Genomic DNA, 15,803 nt, shown 5'->3' on the forward strand with positions numbered 1-15,803 from the left:
CCTCACCTTATCACCCTCACCTTAACCTCCTTCCACCTATCGCATTCCCAACGCCCCTCCCCCAAGACCCTCCTCCCTACCTTTTATCTTAGCTTGCTTGGCACACCTTCCTCGTTCCTGAAGAAAGGTTAATGCCCGAAACGTTGATTCTCATGCTCCTTAGATGCTGCCTGACCTGCTGCGCTTTTCCAGCAACACATTTTTCAGCTCTGATCTCCAGCATCTGCAGTCCTCACTTTCTCCTAGTTAATTTTAGACAAGGTCTGACACTGTATGTCTTTGTATAAATTATCATGATATGGTCTTTCTTCAAAGCTATATTTCATGGCTGCCTAGCTCCTCTTTTTTTTTAGATTAATTACTTACAGTGTGGAAACAGGCCCTTCGGCCCAACAAGTCCACACCGCCCCGCCGAAGCGCAACCCACCCATACCCCTACATTTACCCCTTACCTAACACTATGGGCAATTTAGCATGGCCAATTCACCTGACCTGCACATCTTTTGACTGTGGGAGGAAACCGAAGCACCCGGAGGAAACCCACGCAGACACGGGGAGAACGTGCAAACTCCACACAGTCAGTCACCTGAGGCGGGAATTGAACCCGGGTCTCTGGCGCTGTGAGGCAGCAGGGCTAACCACTGTGCCACCGTGCCGCCCACTTACTTTCAATAAACTGTAGTTTCACCTGTCCCTTCAGGGGGAGGGATGGAAAACATCCCATAGCTCTATTCAAAGAGAAGCAGGAGAATTCTCCTGATGTTCTGTGTAACATTTATCCCTAATCAAAATAGACTACTTGGTCATTTATCTCACAAATATAGATGATAGTACCCTATGTGCAAACTGTCTGCTTTCCTACCAAACAATGACTGCACTTCCTAAGTATTCCACTGGCTGTAAAACATTTGAAACATTCAAAAGTTTCAAAACATATTGTTTACTATAGATCACAGATTAAAAGTCAACTTCTGAAGCTTTGAAAAATCCTCCCAAAACAGGGTTGACCAATACACTGAGTATAATACATGAACCAATATGCAAACTAAAATGTGCAGCTCGCCACCATTTTGAAATACGGTTAAAATGCAAAGCCTGAAATTCAAATTAAATCAATGCAACATTTTATCCAATTAAATAATTCTGCAAGGGGTAGAACCTTTTAAAACAATCAAATTCAATATCTTCAGCATATGATGCTGCTAAGAGTTAATCAAACTCTTCCTGAGTCCACTTGGTTTTGACACCATTATAAAGTTCTCTCTTTGGTCAGGTTTAGCACTTTCTGTTTCAGAATCAGCAATTCATCTTCCTCTCCATCCATGAATTGAACATTCCACATTTTTGAATGATCTGATGGAAGTTTATACACCAACTGCATATCAGGAAACCATAAAATCAAGGGGGAGCATATAAATAAACTCTCTTCTGTTCCCTTAAGGAAACAGACCAATAAATGTGTTTCTGATCCAGACCCTTTGAAGTATCAATAGAAGAAACTTCAAGGATTTGCAATCTTTATCCAGCATAAATAAATATTATGTGGGTAGCAGAATAGGTCAGAGAGCCAGATCTGTCAATCACAAGCAATGTTTTCCCTGCGGGCTGCTGTTTCAGTCTCTAATATTGTCTAGGCGCTCCAGTGGGTGAGTGGGCACTGAAATGCCATTGCTTGGCATACTGGATATTAGGAACTTTGGGGTGGGTGGAGGGGAATGGAATGGAGTTTATCAAAATCCATGGAGGAAGGAAATGTGGGGTGACTAGCTTGGTGTGGAGGCAGCGGTAAGACATGAGGAATTTCTTTCAAAATGTTCCCTTATTCAGACTATGTTTCAATGACTCCTCTGATGTGCCATGAACCATGTGTCCACTGAAAGTTGGCCCAATTCCACAATGAATAAAGAGGATTAGGTCATACTTATTGCCAAGATGGAACTGGTCAGGTTGGGAATGTAGACTAGGAGAAAGTGAGGACTGCAGATGCTGGGAATCAGAGTCGAGATTGACGAAAGGCTGATGAAGGGCTTATGCACGAAACGTCAATTCTCCTGCTCCTCAGATGCAGTCTGACCTGCTATGCTTTTCCAGCACCCCTCTCGATTGGGAATGTAGGCTTACAATCCAAACCTGCCAAACTCCTATACTTGGGGCACTAGGAACAGAAAAACTAAGCCCTTTGTGATTTTTTTTTTCCTCCATCTCCCATCCATGTTGTGTGAATGTGTTTCTCAAATGATTTGTTGACATACACATCCAAAGATTTGTATAACTAAAGTGTGTTACTTCATGGCAGGCAGATTTTGACCTCATCAGTTCTACCGGATTTGAACATGTCCCACAATAATAAGCAACACTCTTTACACAAGTTACCAGGATGCCTGTTCCATATATTATTAATTAACAACTTCGCCCTGTCATCTTCTTCCCAATTGTTTTCATGGAGGTGCAGAAAAATCCTACTGAGAACTTGATTTTAACATGATTCGTCCCTGTTTTGGGAGGATTTTTAAAGCTTTGGAAGTTGACTTTTAATCTGTGATCTATGGTAAACAATGTTTTGAAACCTCTGAATGTTCAAAATGCTTTACAGACAATGGAATACTTTGGAATTGTAGTCATTGTGTGGTGGGAAACTGGATAAACTGCTTGCACACAGGATGATAAATGCTGTTCTGAGAAAGGGTCACTGGACCTGAAATGTTAACTTTGCTTCCTCTCCACAGATGCTGCCAGACCTGAAGATCATAAGACAGAGGAGCAGAAATTAGGCCATTCAGCTCATCGCATCTGTTCCACCATTCAATCATGGCTGATAAGTTTCTCAACCCCATTCTCCCAATTTCTCCCTGTAACCCTTGATAATCAAGAACCTATCTTTCTCCATCTTAAATATACTCAATGACCTGGCCTCCACAATCTTCTGTGGCAATGAATTCTACAGATTCACTATTCTCTGGCTGAAGAGTTTTCTCCTTATCTCTAAAAGATCCTTCTTTTATTCTAAGGCTATGCCCTCAGGTCCTAGTCTCTCCTACCAACGGAAACATCTTCCCAACATCCACTCTGCCCAGGCAATTCAGAATTCTGCAAGTTTCAATTAAATCCCCCTTTATCCTTCTGAACTCAGTATAGACCCAGAGTCGGGGAGAAAGTGAGGACTGCAGATGCTGGAGATCAGAGCTGAAAATGTGTTGCTGGAAAAGCGCAGCAGGTCAGGCAGCATCCAAGGAGCAGGAGAATCTACGTTTCGGGCATAGACCCAGAGTCCTCAAACGTTCCTCCTATGTTAAACAGTACAGATCTGCTCTAAGTACTCCAACTGGGGTTGAACCTGGGTCTTGCATAACTGCAGCAGAACTTCTGCATTCTTGTACTCAAATCGTCCAGGTATAAAGGCTAGTATTAGCTCTCTTGATTATTTTCTGCACCTGTTGTTACATTTTAAAGATCTATGCACATGAACCCAAGTCTCTTTGGACATCCACTGTATTTAATTTCATATCATCTAGACAGCACCAGCCAAACTTTCTCAGTCCAACCAAACACTTGCTTACAAGAACTCCATCTGCCACAGTTTTGCCCGTTCATTTAATCTTTCAATATCCCTTTTCCTACTTTTTTTTCCCTTTGATATGCCATTCTCCAAATCATTAATAAATAATGTGAATAATTGATACCCTAACACAGATCCTTGTAGGACACCATTGGTCACACACCACCAATCTTAGTAGCTATCCATTGTCCCTACTTTCGGTCACCTGCCACTCAATCTATGTCAGAAATTTTTCAGTAACTTGCCCTCAATTTCATGGGCTTCCACCTTAATTAACAACCTCTTCTGTGGGACTTTATCAAATGTCTTCTGGAAGTCCAAATAAACAACATCCATAGACATTACAGTAGTTACCACTTCAAACAATTTAATCAGGTTTGTCAGGTATGAATCCATGCTGATTGTCTGTAATTAACTGAAAATTTTCATGGAGTTCAGTTACCACATCCTTGAATATAGGCTCCAATAATTTCTTCATCACAGATGTTAGGCTAAGTGGTCTGTAATTATTTGGTTTTCCTCTTTTGCCCTTCTTAAAAAGCAGAGTGACATCTTCAATTTTCCAATCCAGAGGAATGACTCCTGTAACTATGGAATTCTGAAAGATTACAGTTAGGGCATCTACAATGTGCTTCCCTACTTCCTTTAACATCTTCAGATGGAAACCATCAGGTCCTGGGATTTATCACTCTTTAATTCAATTTAGTTCTTCAATAACTTTCCCTCCATCATAAGGTCAGAAATGGGGATGTTTGCCAATGAATGCACAATGTTCAGTACTATTCACAGCCCCTCAGATACTGAAGGTCTCCATGTCCAAAAGCAACAAGATCTGGACAATATCTAGGCTTGGGCTAACAAGTGGCAAATAATATTCATGCTACACAAATGCCAGGCTCTGACCATCACCATTAACAGACAAACTAACCATTGCCCTTTGACAATCTAACCATTGCCCCTTGAGTGGGCGGCACGGTGGCACAGTGGTTAGCACTGCTGCCTCACAGCGCCAGAGACCCGGGTTCAATTCCCGTCTCAGGCGACTGACTGTGTGGAGTTTGCACGTTCTCCCCGTGTCTGCGTGGGTTTCCTCTGGGTGCTCCGGTTTCCTCCCACAGTCCAAAGATGTGCGGGTCAGGTGAATTGGCAATGCTAAATTGCCCGTAGTGTTAGGTAAGGTGTAAATGTAGGGGTATGGGTGGGTTGTGCTTCAGCGGGGCGGTGTGGACTTGTTGGGCCGAAGGGCCTGTTTTCACACTGCAAGTAATCTAATCTAAACTAAACTAAACTAATCTAATCAATGGTGTTACCATCACTGAATCCCCCATTATCAACATCCTGGGAATTACCATAGACCAGAAACTCAATTGTATTTGCCATGTAAACAGTGTCACCTAAAGCAGGTCTGAAACCAGGAATACTGCGGCGGGTAACTCACCTCCTGACTCCTGAAAGCCTATCCACCATCTACAAGGAACAAGTCAGGAGCGAAATAGAAAACTTCCCACTTGCCTGGATTAGTGCAGCCCCAACAATCTCAAGAACTTAACACCATCCACAACAAAGCAGCCCGTTTGATTGGCACTACGTCCACAAGTATCAACTCCCTCCACTACCAATGCTCTGTAGCGGCAGTATGTACTATCAAGATGCACTGCAGCAATTCAGCAATGAACCTCAGACGGCACCTTCCAAATTCACAACCACTTCCATCTAGAAGGACAAGGGCAGCAGATATATGGGAACGCCACCACTTTCAAGTTCCCCTCCAAGCCACTCACTACCTTGATATGGAAATATATAACTGTTCCTTCACTGTTGCTGGGTCAAATTCCTAGAATTTCCTCCCGAATGGCATTGTGGATCAACAGGTGGGCTGCAGCAGTTCAAAAAGGCATCTCACCACCATCTTCTCAATGGCAAATGGGGATGAGCAATAAATTCTGGCCAGACAGCAACTCCCACATCCCACAAATGAATATATAAAAAAGATTTCCTCATTACCAATGTTTTACATAGATAGAACATAGAAGAAGAATACAGCGCAGTACAGGCCCTTTGGCCCTCGACAATAAATTCTGGCCAGACAGCAACTCCCACATCCCACAAATGAATATATAAAAAAGATTTCCTCATTACCAATGTTTTATTTGTGTTAATTTTATTCAGACCCTCTTCCCAATCTACTATTAAATTCTGCAGGAATACCAGCAAGCTAACATTTTTTTACTGTAAGTACTTGAGCAAAGTAATTATTCAACACGTCTGCCATTTTTTCATAGTCGTTCCATAGCACTTTCAGTCTTTATTGGGCCAACATTGCTCCTGACTACCCACTTTCCCTTTATGTAACAAGAAAAATGCTTCTTATTTATTTTGATGCCCTGGGCAAGTGTTCGTCTGTGATTCCATTTAGTGGCTCTTACATGTTGCTTTATGGCCCTTTGCTGGTCTTTGTACTATCTCCATTCCGCAAGATCTTTGCTGCGTTTTGTATGTTTGTAAGCCATTTCTTTCCGTTTATTGCTGTCCCTTATCTGTTTAATTGTTCATGGCTCAAGTGGAGTTCTTCCCTTTCAGCGATATAAACTGGTGTTGTATTGTGTTAAATGGTTCTTTAAACACTTCCCACCGTTCTTCAATTGAAAATCACACAACACCAGGTTATAGTCCAACAGGTTTAATTGGAAGCACACTAGCTTTCAGTTGTGTTACCCATTAGCAGAATTTCCCAGTTTATGGTGGACAGTTTCTGTCTCATCTCATTAATGTAGACCTTACCTAAATCTAAAACTCTAGCAGCTGATTTGCTTTCAAATGCTACATTGATTTCAATCATGTTACAATCATTATTTGATAAGCGTCCACACACAATTAGGTTACCAATTAAATCCAGCCCATTACTCATTATTAAATCCAATATTGTTTGTTCCCTTGTTGCATCCAGGACGTATCGCTGTAGGAAAATATCCTGGGCAAATTCACTCCCTTTCTGTCAAGTATTTGTCTACCTCTCCCAATCTGTGTTAAAAATCAAAATCCCGTATTATTACTACTCAGGCGTTGTTATCTACTTTTCTAATTTCTGCATTTATAAAATTTTGTACTAGCTCTGTACCCAACACCTACTACAGTTCAGATCCTTTACTGTTCCACCCATACAGTCTTCACTGGATATTTCCCCTTTGTTATATCCTGCCTCACCTGTGAAGTAAATTTGTTTCGAATTAGTAAGGCTACTTCCACCCCTCTGCTATTTTCCCTGTCCATTCTGAAAATCTCCTAACTTGGTATACTTAGTTCCCAAACCTGACCATTCTGCAGCTATGTCTCAATAATCACCTCTATATTATTTATTAAAAGTATGATAACATCTTTTGCTTTGGGCATACAGGAAACAGTTCTCACCATCCAAGAGTAAATGATTAAAGCATTGATAATTCAAATAGTTACCTAGAAACTCCATACTATTTTCAGTGCATTTCATTTGGTAGCAAAATGAAACAGATATTCATTTGACCTTTCTACTACAAATTAAATTCCCCATTATGTTTGCAGCATTCTATAGAAAATTGCCTCAACACAAGGAATCTGAGATGCTATATGCGATGTGCTCGAATTTATTGCAATCTATTCAAATTTGTCCTTCACAGAGTCATACAGATGTATAACACGGAAACAGACCCTCCATGCCAACCAAATATCCTAAATTAATCGAGACCCATTTACTAGCGCTTGGACCACATCCCTCTAAACCCTTCCTATTCATAGACCTACCCAGATGCCTTTTAAATGCTATAATTGTACCAGACTCCACCACTTCCTCTGGCAGCTCATTCCATACACGCACCATCCTCTGCATGAAAATATTGCCCCTAAGGTCCCTTTTATATCTCTCCTCTCTCACTCTGGACCCATGCCCTCTCGTTCTGGACTCTCCCACCCCAGGGAAAGACCTTGTCTATTTGTCCTAATCATGTCCCTCATGATTTTATGAACTTCTATATGTCACCCCTCAGCCTCCGACACTCCAGGGAAAACAGCCCCAGCCTATTCAGCCTTTCTCCAACCTGGCAACATTCTTGTAAATCTTTTCTGAACCCTTTCAAGGTTCACAACACCCTTGCGATAGGAAGGAGACCAGAATTGCACGCAGTATTCCAAAAGTAGCCTAACCAATGTCCTGTTCAGCCACAACACCACTTCCAAATCCTATACTCAATGCTCTGACCAACAATGGAAAGCATACCAAACAACTTCTTCACTATACCATCTATCTGCGACGTTACTTTCAAGGAGTTATGAACCTGCACTGCAAGGTCTCTTTGCTCAGCAACATTCCCCAGGACATTACCATTAAGTGTATAAGTCCTGCTCTGATTTGTTTTTCTGAAATGCAGCACCTCGCATTTACCTAAATTAAACTCCATTTGCCACTCCTCAGCCCATTGGCCCATCTGATCAAGATCCCACTGTACTCTGAGATAATCTTCTCTCTGTCCGCTACACCTCCAATTATGGTGTCATCAAACATACTAACTATACCTCCTATGTTCACATCAAATCATTTATATAAATGATGAAAAGCAATGGACCCAGCACTGATCCTTGTGGCACACCAGTGGTCACAGGCCTCCATTCTGAAAAGCAACCCTCCACCACCACCCTCTATCTTCTACCTTCAAGCTAGTTCTGTATCCAAATGGCTACTTCTCCCAGTATTCCATGAGATCTAACCTTGCTAACCAGTCTCCTGAGGAACCTTTTCGAACACCTTATTGACGTCCATATAGATCACGTCCACCGCTCTGCCCTCATCAATCGTCTTTATTACTTCTTCAATAAAACTCAATCAAGTTCATGAGACATGATTTCCCATGCACAAAGCAATTTGGCTATCCCTAATCAGTCCTTGCCTTTCCAAATACATGTAAATCCTGTCCCTCAGGATTCCCTCCAACAATTTGCCCACCACAGATGTCAGGTTTATCGGTCTATAGTTTCCTTGCTTTTCCTTACCACCTTTCTTAAATAGTGGCATCACATTAGCTAACCTCCAGTCTTCCGGCACCTCATCTGTGACTATCGACAATACAAATATCTCAGCAAGGGGCCCAGTCATCACTTCCCTAGCTTCCTGCAGAGTTCAAGGGTACACCTGATCAAATACTGGGGAATTATCCACTTCTATGTGTTTCAAGACATCCAGCACCTCCTCCTCTGTAATACGGACATCTTTCAAGATGTCACCAGTTATTTCCCCACATTCCATATCTTCCATGTCCTTCTATACAGTAAAAACTGATGCAAAATACTCGTTTAGTATCTTCGCCATCTCCTGAGACTGCACACAAAGGCTGCCTTGCTGATCTTTGAGGGGCCCTATTATCTCCCTAGTTACCCTTTTGTCCTTAATATGTTTATAAAAATCCTTTGGATTCTTCTTAACCCTATTTGCCAAAGCTATCACGTCCCCTTTTTTCCCTCCTGATTTCCCTCAAGTATACTCCTATTGCCTTTATACTCTTCTAAGGATTTACTCGATCTCTACTGTCTATACCTGACATATGCTTCCTTCTTTTTCTTAACCTAAACCGCAATTTCTCTAGTCATCCAGCATTTCCTACACCTACCAGCATTTCCTTTCACCCTAACAGGAATATACGGTCTCTGGACTCTTGTTATCTCATTTCTGAAGGCTCTTTACTTGTGAACATCTGCCCCAAATCAGCTTTTGAAAGTTCTTGCCTAATACCGTCAAAATTAGCCTTCCTCCAATTTAGAACTTCAACTTTTAGATCTGGTCTATCCTTTTCCATCATTATTTTAAAACCAATAGAATTATGGTCGCTGGCCCCAAAGTGCTCCCCCACTTGACACTTCAGTTACCTGCCCTGCCTTATTTCCCAAAAGAAGGTCAAGTTTTGCACCTTCTCTAGTAGGCACATCCACATATTGAATCACAAAATTTTCTTGTACACACTTAACAAATTCTTCTCCATCTAAGCTCTTAACACTAAGGCAGTCCCAGTCTATGTTTGGAAAATTAAAATCCCCTACCATAACCACCTATTATTCTTACAGATAACTGAAATCTCATTACAAATTTGTTTCTCAATTTCCTGCTGACTATTAGGGGATCTATAATACAATCCCAATAAGCCGGTCATCCCTTTCTTATTTCTCAGTTCCACCCAAATAATTTCCCTGAATGTATTCCCAGGAATATATGCCTGAAGTACAGCAATAATGCTGTCATATCAAAACGCCACTCCCCCTCCTCTCCTGCCCCCCTATAGTATTTGTATCCTGGAACATTAAGTGCCAGTCCTGTCCATACCTAAACCACATTTCTGTAATCGCTATGATATCTTAGTCCCATGCCCTGAGTTTATCTGCTTCCCAACAATACAAAGTGGACAAGCAGAGACTGATTGCCAACTTCGGTACCCATGAGGATGGCCTCAACCGGGACCTTGGCTTCATGTCACACTATAGGTGACCCCACTGCACTATACACTCTTTCACTCACACACTTGCCCATACGCAAGCACACACACTCTCACATGCACGCTCTCTCTCTCTCTCCCTCCTGTACATAACTGACGTGGGAGATGGCACGGGACAGGGTGGCATTTGGTACACGGACACACAAGATGACCACTGAGCCATAAGTCGGCCACTTGACACACAAGATGGTCGCTGGACTACAATATAGAGAGACAACAGAACAAACACAGACACTGCCTGGGGCCACCAGAATGCCAGCACAATGCACTCACTACCAAGTTAATTAGTATATGGCGGGTGGGGGACAGAATACACATCAATAGTGTATACTGCCTGCTGAAGTGTCTGGGTCCAGCCAACACCTTTGATAGAAATGCTAACAGTTTGATACTAACTCCTACAGAGTGATAATAGTCAGGGCTGCAGTAATCGTCCTTCTCAGGAAGAGCGATTAGTGCCCATTACTACAGCAATGGACTTCCATGCAAACGTTGAAACTGACAGTGCCTGCGCTGAAACTGACAACGACCGCGCTGAAATGAACAAAGGCTGCGCTGGAACTGACAATGACTGCACCGAAACTATTAAAAATTCTGCAATGTTTACAATGAACAAACCATGTTACAGAGACAATGTTAAAAATAACACAACACCAGGTTATAGTCCAAGAGGTTTAACTGGAAACACTAGCTTTCAGAGCGTTGCTCCTTCATCAGGTGTTTGTGGAGTATAAAATTGGAAAACAGAGAATTTAGAGGAAAAGTTTACAGTATGATGGAACTGAAATTATATATTGAAAAAGACCTGGTTTGTTAAGTCTCTCATCTTTTAGAATGACCATGTTGGTTTCAGTTCTTTCATATGCAAATCACAAAACTTTTTAAAAGTTACATTCTCAAGTGAACTTTAACCAATGGTGTCATTCTGGCCCAGATGACATACTGAAGGCGTAAGATGTAAGATTCTGTAAATCCTGTGGAATTCTCTCTCACAGGAAGCTGTTGGGGTCAGTTCATTAGATATATTTAAGAGGAAGCTGGACATGACCCTTATGGCTGAAGGAATCAAGGGATATGGGGATGGGATACTAGATTGCATGATCAGCCATGATCATATTGAATGGTGGTGCAGGCTTGAAAGGCCAAATGACCAATTCCTGCACCTATTTTCTATGTTTTTATGTAACATTGTAGAAATCGCTGAGCAATGTACAGTCACATCCACGTGACAGATTGCGAAAGCCCAGTTCATTCCTCTGCTCCTAGGGGACTAAGTTACCAGAGAAACAGAGAAGACAAAAACCTGCCCTTCGTTTTCAAAACCACTGGGTCCTTTGGCAGTCACACAGGCACAGTATTGCACTCACCTCAACACTAGCATAATCGCAGATTGAGCATTTGAAGGGTTTCTCATGGGTGTGCTTGTACCGTCTGTGTCGCACCACCTCCCCACTTGTAACAAATGCCATTGCGCAGTCAGGGCATTTGTGTGGTCTTGTACCTAAAAAAATAATGACAGTAAGAAAAATGATTTAATTTTAATCAAATTAAAACAGATTAAGGGTGCAGATTATCTTTTGCACAACATATGACTGACTTCAAATTTTAAGTATATTGTTAGAAATGTAAGGTTTATGAGTTTTTTTGTTTCTGGTCTGAGTCTTTAACTAAGGGCTAAAAGGAAGAATGAAGGTGATCAAATATCATGCTCTGAATTCTGGTGAAAACAAACCTGGATAATTTGCTTGTTAAATGGGCCCAAGTTGTTTTACAGGAGATAGGAAGCAAGATATTCATCACAGCAATTAACTATGACTCCAGCGGCTGTGTTTATAACAGACAGACAATCAGGGCCAGGTTTTCATTTCTGGGTTGGGACTGCAGCATCAGGACATTCCCCAGATCCATAAACCCAATCCAAGAGAAAGTGTTCTGGAAATTGTAATTTGTTCTGTGTGCTAGGGTTTCTTGGGAGTCAGGCTTAGCGGCCCGTGAATGAGAGAAGATGTGAGATGTGCAATTGGGCTAGGCAAATATTGTTCTGCAACAGTTGTCCAAAATTGTAAAGAAATGGAACATAAAACATCTCTCTACCTCTCATCTCTACAAATTCCCCATGCCTGTTCTATGCCAACCCAATTTTCATTTAACTCTTGTAATGGGATGCGGATATTGCTGGCAAGGCCACCATCTGTTGCCTATTCCTAGCTGCCCTTGAATTGATTAACTCTCCACACCATTTTAGAAGGCCATTTAGGAGTCAATCACATTACTGCGGGTCTGGAGTCAGGTGTAGGCCAGACCTAGTAAGGATGGCAGATTTCATTCCCTAAAGTTAATTGGTTCTGAAGGATTAATGGATTTTAAACATTCACTCTGTTTTTCACTCCAGATGCTACAAGACCTGCTGACTTTCTCCAGCATTTTCCATTTTGTTTCAAGTTTTAATAAAAATTAGCAAGTTAGGTTAGTTTTTAAATACAGATTTTGTTTTTTTTATTGAACTAAATTTTACCATCTACCATACTGGATTTCAAATCCAAGCTCCAGAACATTTGCCTGCTGCACTGATTACTACAGTACTGATATTACCACTATTCCACTGCTTCCAAATAACTTCTCATTCCCTCTTTACCATCACTACCCATAATGCTTCATATCTTCCACGCTAACCTGTGCTCCTCTTCCTAGCCTCCCGTACTCTCCATGCCATACTAAGCCACTCCACTCAATGCATAACTCTTCATGCCAACCCATTCTTGCCCACCTCCATTCCCCTTTACAACCCCTATAACAATGTATTGCCAACTCATCCCCATCATCCTTCACTCTTACATCTACCATGCCAACTCATCAAGTATTCACCGTGGGCAGACCTCAGGTGGCATACTGAGATTAAATAATATAACACTCGAAGTGTATGTTACAGACTTTATTATAAAAACACACTCATTGATAAAAAATACATTTCAATTCCTTCACTTATATAATTCTTGTAACAGTAAGCATTTCATTCAAGGGAACTAATTATTCAGGAATATAAGATTTTTCTAAAGGACATGCAGGAAGGAAATTATGGTGGCATAGAACTGTCCTATGGAATGGAATAAGTACGATAACAAGAAATCATCTTGGATCAAAAGATTTAAAATCCATATGGGTGGAGGTAAGAAATAAAATGGGGAAAAAGACACAGGCAGTAATAGTCTATAGGCCCCCTAGCAGTAGCTATATGGTAGAACAGATAATAAATCAGGAGATGTATTTACAGTACATGGACTACAGCAGTTCAAGAAGGCAGCTCATCACCTTTCCAAGAGCAACTAGAGAAGGTAGCTGAGAATGTAATAGGTAGGTGAAGGTGGGGAGATGGTGATAGGTCAGAGAGGAGGGTGGAGCAGATAGATGGGAAAGACAATGGACTGGTCAAGAAGATGGTCCCAAGTTGGAGGCTTAGGACTAGGACAATGTGGAGGGAGTGGAAATGAGAAAACTGGTGAAATCCATATTAATCTTGTGTGGTTACAGGGTCCCAAGGCGGAAGATGAAGCATTCTTCCTCCAGGTGTCAGGTGGTTAGGGTTTGGTGATGGAGGAGGCCCAGGACCTATAGGTCCTTGGTGGCGTGGGAGTGGGAGTTGGAAAATTCAGCCACAGGGCGGTGGGGTTGCCAAGTATCATGCAAGTGGAGAAAGACTTGTAGAAAACTACTGCACAGAAGGATATGGGAGTAATCATGCATAAATCACAAAAAGCTTTTGCTGTTTTTCCCAAAGGGAATGGAGTAAGGATAGGGAAGTCTTGCTAAAACTATACAAGACTCTAATCGTACCACAGGTTGAATACTGTGAATACGTTTGGAACTTTATCTAAAGAAAGATATGGTGGCATTGGAGGCAGTCTACAAAAGGTTTGCTAGATTGATCTGGGTCAGGAGGGACTGCTTTACAAGGAGAGGTTGAATAGATTGAGCCTGTACTCACTGGAACTTAGAAGAATGGAAAGCAAACTTACTGAAATATGTAATATTCTTAGAGGATTGACTGATTAATTGTGGATAGACTGTTTCCTGTTGTGGGACAGTCTAGAACCAGAGGCTGGTGGGAAAAAACAGTGAGGACAAAGGGGACCTGCTTACACTATTGTGACTGATGGGAAGGGGCATGGGTGATAGGCCGTATGCGGTTGAGGGCCCTGTCAACCACAATGGGCAGGAAACCACGATTACAGAAGAAGTAGACCATGGCACTAGCGCTGTTTTGGAAGGTGGCATCATCCAAAAAGTTATGACATAGGTGAAGGAACTGGGAGAATGGGTAAGAATCCTCGCAGGATGTGGGGTATGAAGAGCTCCTCACTTTTCATCCCATCAGCCTCTGCAGTCAAAGGATCGTTCTCCGCCATTTTGGACAAATCCAGCAAAATGCCACCATCAAACACATGTTCCCTTTACTCCCCTGTCTGCATGTCACAGATATTGTTGCCTCTGTTCCTCCTAATTCATTCATTAATCACCAACACCACCATCCCCTTTCCCACAATACCTTCCCATGTAACCATAGAAGATGCAATATCTGCCCCTTCACCTCCTCCCTGCTCACCATCCAAGGGCCTAAATAGTTTTTCCAGGTGAAGCAGCATTTCACTAATATCTCCTCCAATCTTGTGTACTGTATTTGCTGTGCCCAATGTGTGGCCTACTCAACACTGGAGAAACTAAACACAGACTGGGTGACCACTTTGCAGAATACCTGTGTGCAAGCAGGATCCCAACCTTCACTTAGCCAGTCATTTTAACAAAGTGAGCATCCTGCTTGCATGCTCACTTGACTGTCCTCAGCAGGCTAGTCTTGAGTGAATCACAGGACAAACTGGAGGAACATCTCATCTCAGACTAGGCACTTTACAATCTTTTGGACTCAATACTGACACCTCCAAATTATGAACCAATTCCCTTTGTTTTAGCTTTACTTGTTATATTATCATGCCCTCTCCCACATTCACCCACTATTTGTTCTTTCAAGTCTGGTAGCTGGACACACCATTGTTCTGCCATTGTCACACTCTGATCAATTAATCTGAACTACCAACATCCTTTCTTCACCAGCACATTACACTCCATCCCCACCCTCAACTATAGCATAAATGCTGCACCCTCAACACTTCACATCAGCTCTGGTGAAGAGTCATCTAGACTCGAAACGTTAGCTTGCTCTCTGTCCATGGACGCTGACTGACGCACTGTGATCGCCAGCATTTGTTGTTTTCAGTAGAGATTCCAGTATCTGAAGTAATTTGCTACTACATAGTGAATTTATGGATTTTACGGCAGAGGGCAGTAGACCCTAGGTTATTGAGTATATTTAAGGCTGAAATAGATTCTTAAATCAAGTGTTATGGGACAAAGACAGGAAAATAAGACCATAAGACATAGGAGTAGAAATTAGACCATTCAGATCATTGAGTCTGCTTCGCCATTCAATCATGTCAGGCAGCATCCAACGAACAGGAGAATCGACGTTTCGGGCATAAGCCCTTCTTCAGGAATGAGGAAAGTGTGCCCAGCAGGCTAAGATAAAAGGTAGGGAGGAGGGACTTGGGGTAGGGCGTTGGAAATGCGATAGGTGGAAGGAGGTCAAGGTGAGGGTGACAGGCCGGAGTGGGGGCGGAGAGGTCAGGAAGAAGATTGCAGGTTAGGAAGGCAGTGCTGAGTTCGAGGGATGGGACTGAGACGAGGTG

General features: G+C 42.1%; 1 protein-coding gene across 1 annotated transcript in view; it reads right to left on the reverse strand.

The window, feature by feature from the left end:
- Window positions 1-15,803, reverse strand: part of LOC122540775 (transcriptional repressor CTCF-like) — a 63,442-nt gene that overhangs the window by 24,228 nt on the left and 23,411 nt on the right. The window contains exon 5 of the mRNA XM_043676988.1: window positions 11,433-11,566. Within this exon, the coding sequence (XP_043532923.1) occupies window positions 11,433-11,566 (134 nt within the window). The remainder of the gene's footprint in view (window positions 1-11,432; window positions 11,567-15,803) is intronic.

Source organism: Chiloscyllium plagiosum, chromosome 35, assembly GCF_004010195.1.
Source record: "Chiloscyllium plagiosum isolate BGI_BamShark_2017 chromosome 35, ASM401019v2, whole genome shotgun sequence".
In the NCBI taxonomy this organism is placed as follows: Eukaryota; Metazoa; Chordata; class Chondrichthyes; order Orectolobiformes; family Hemiscylliidae; genus Chiloscyllium; species Chiloscyllium plagiosum.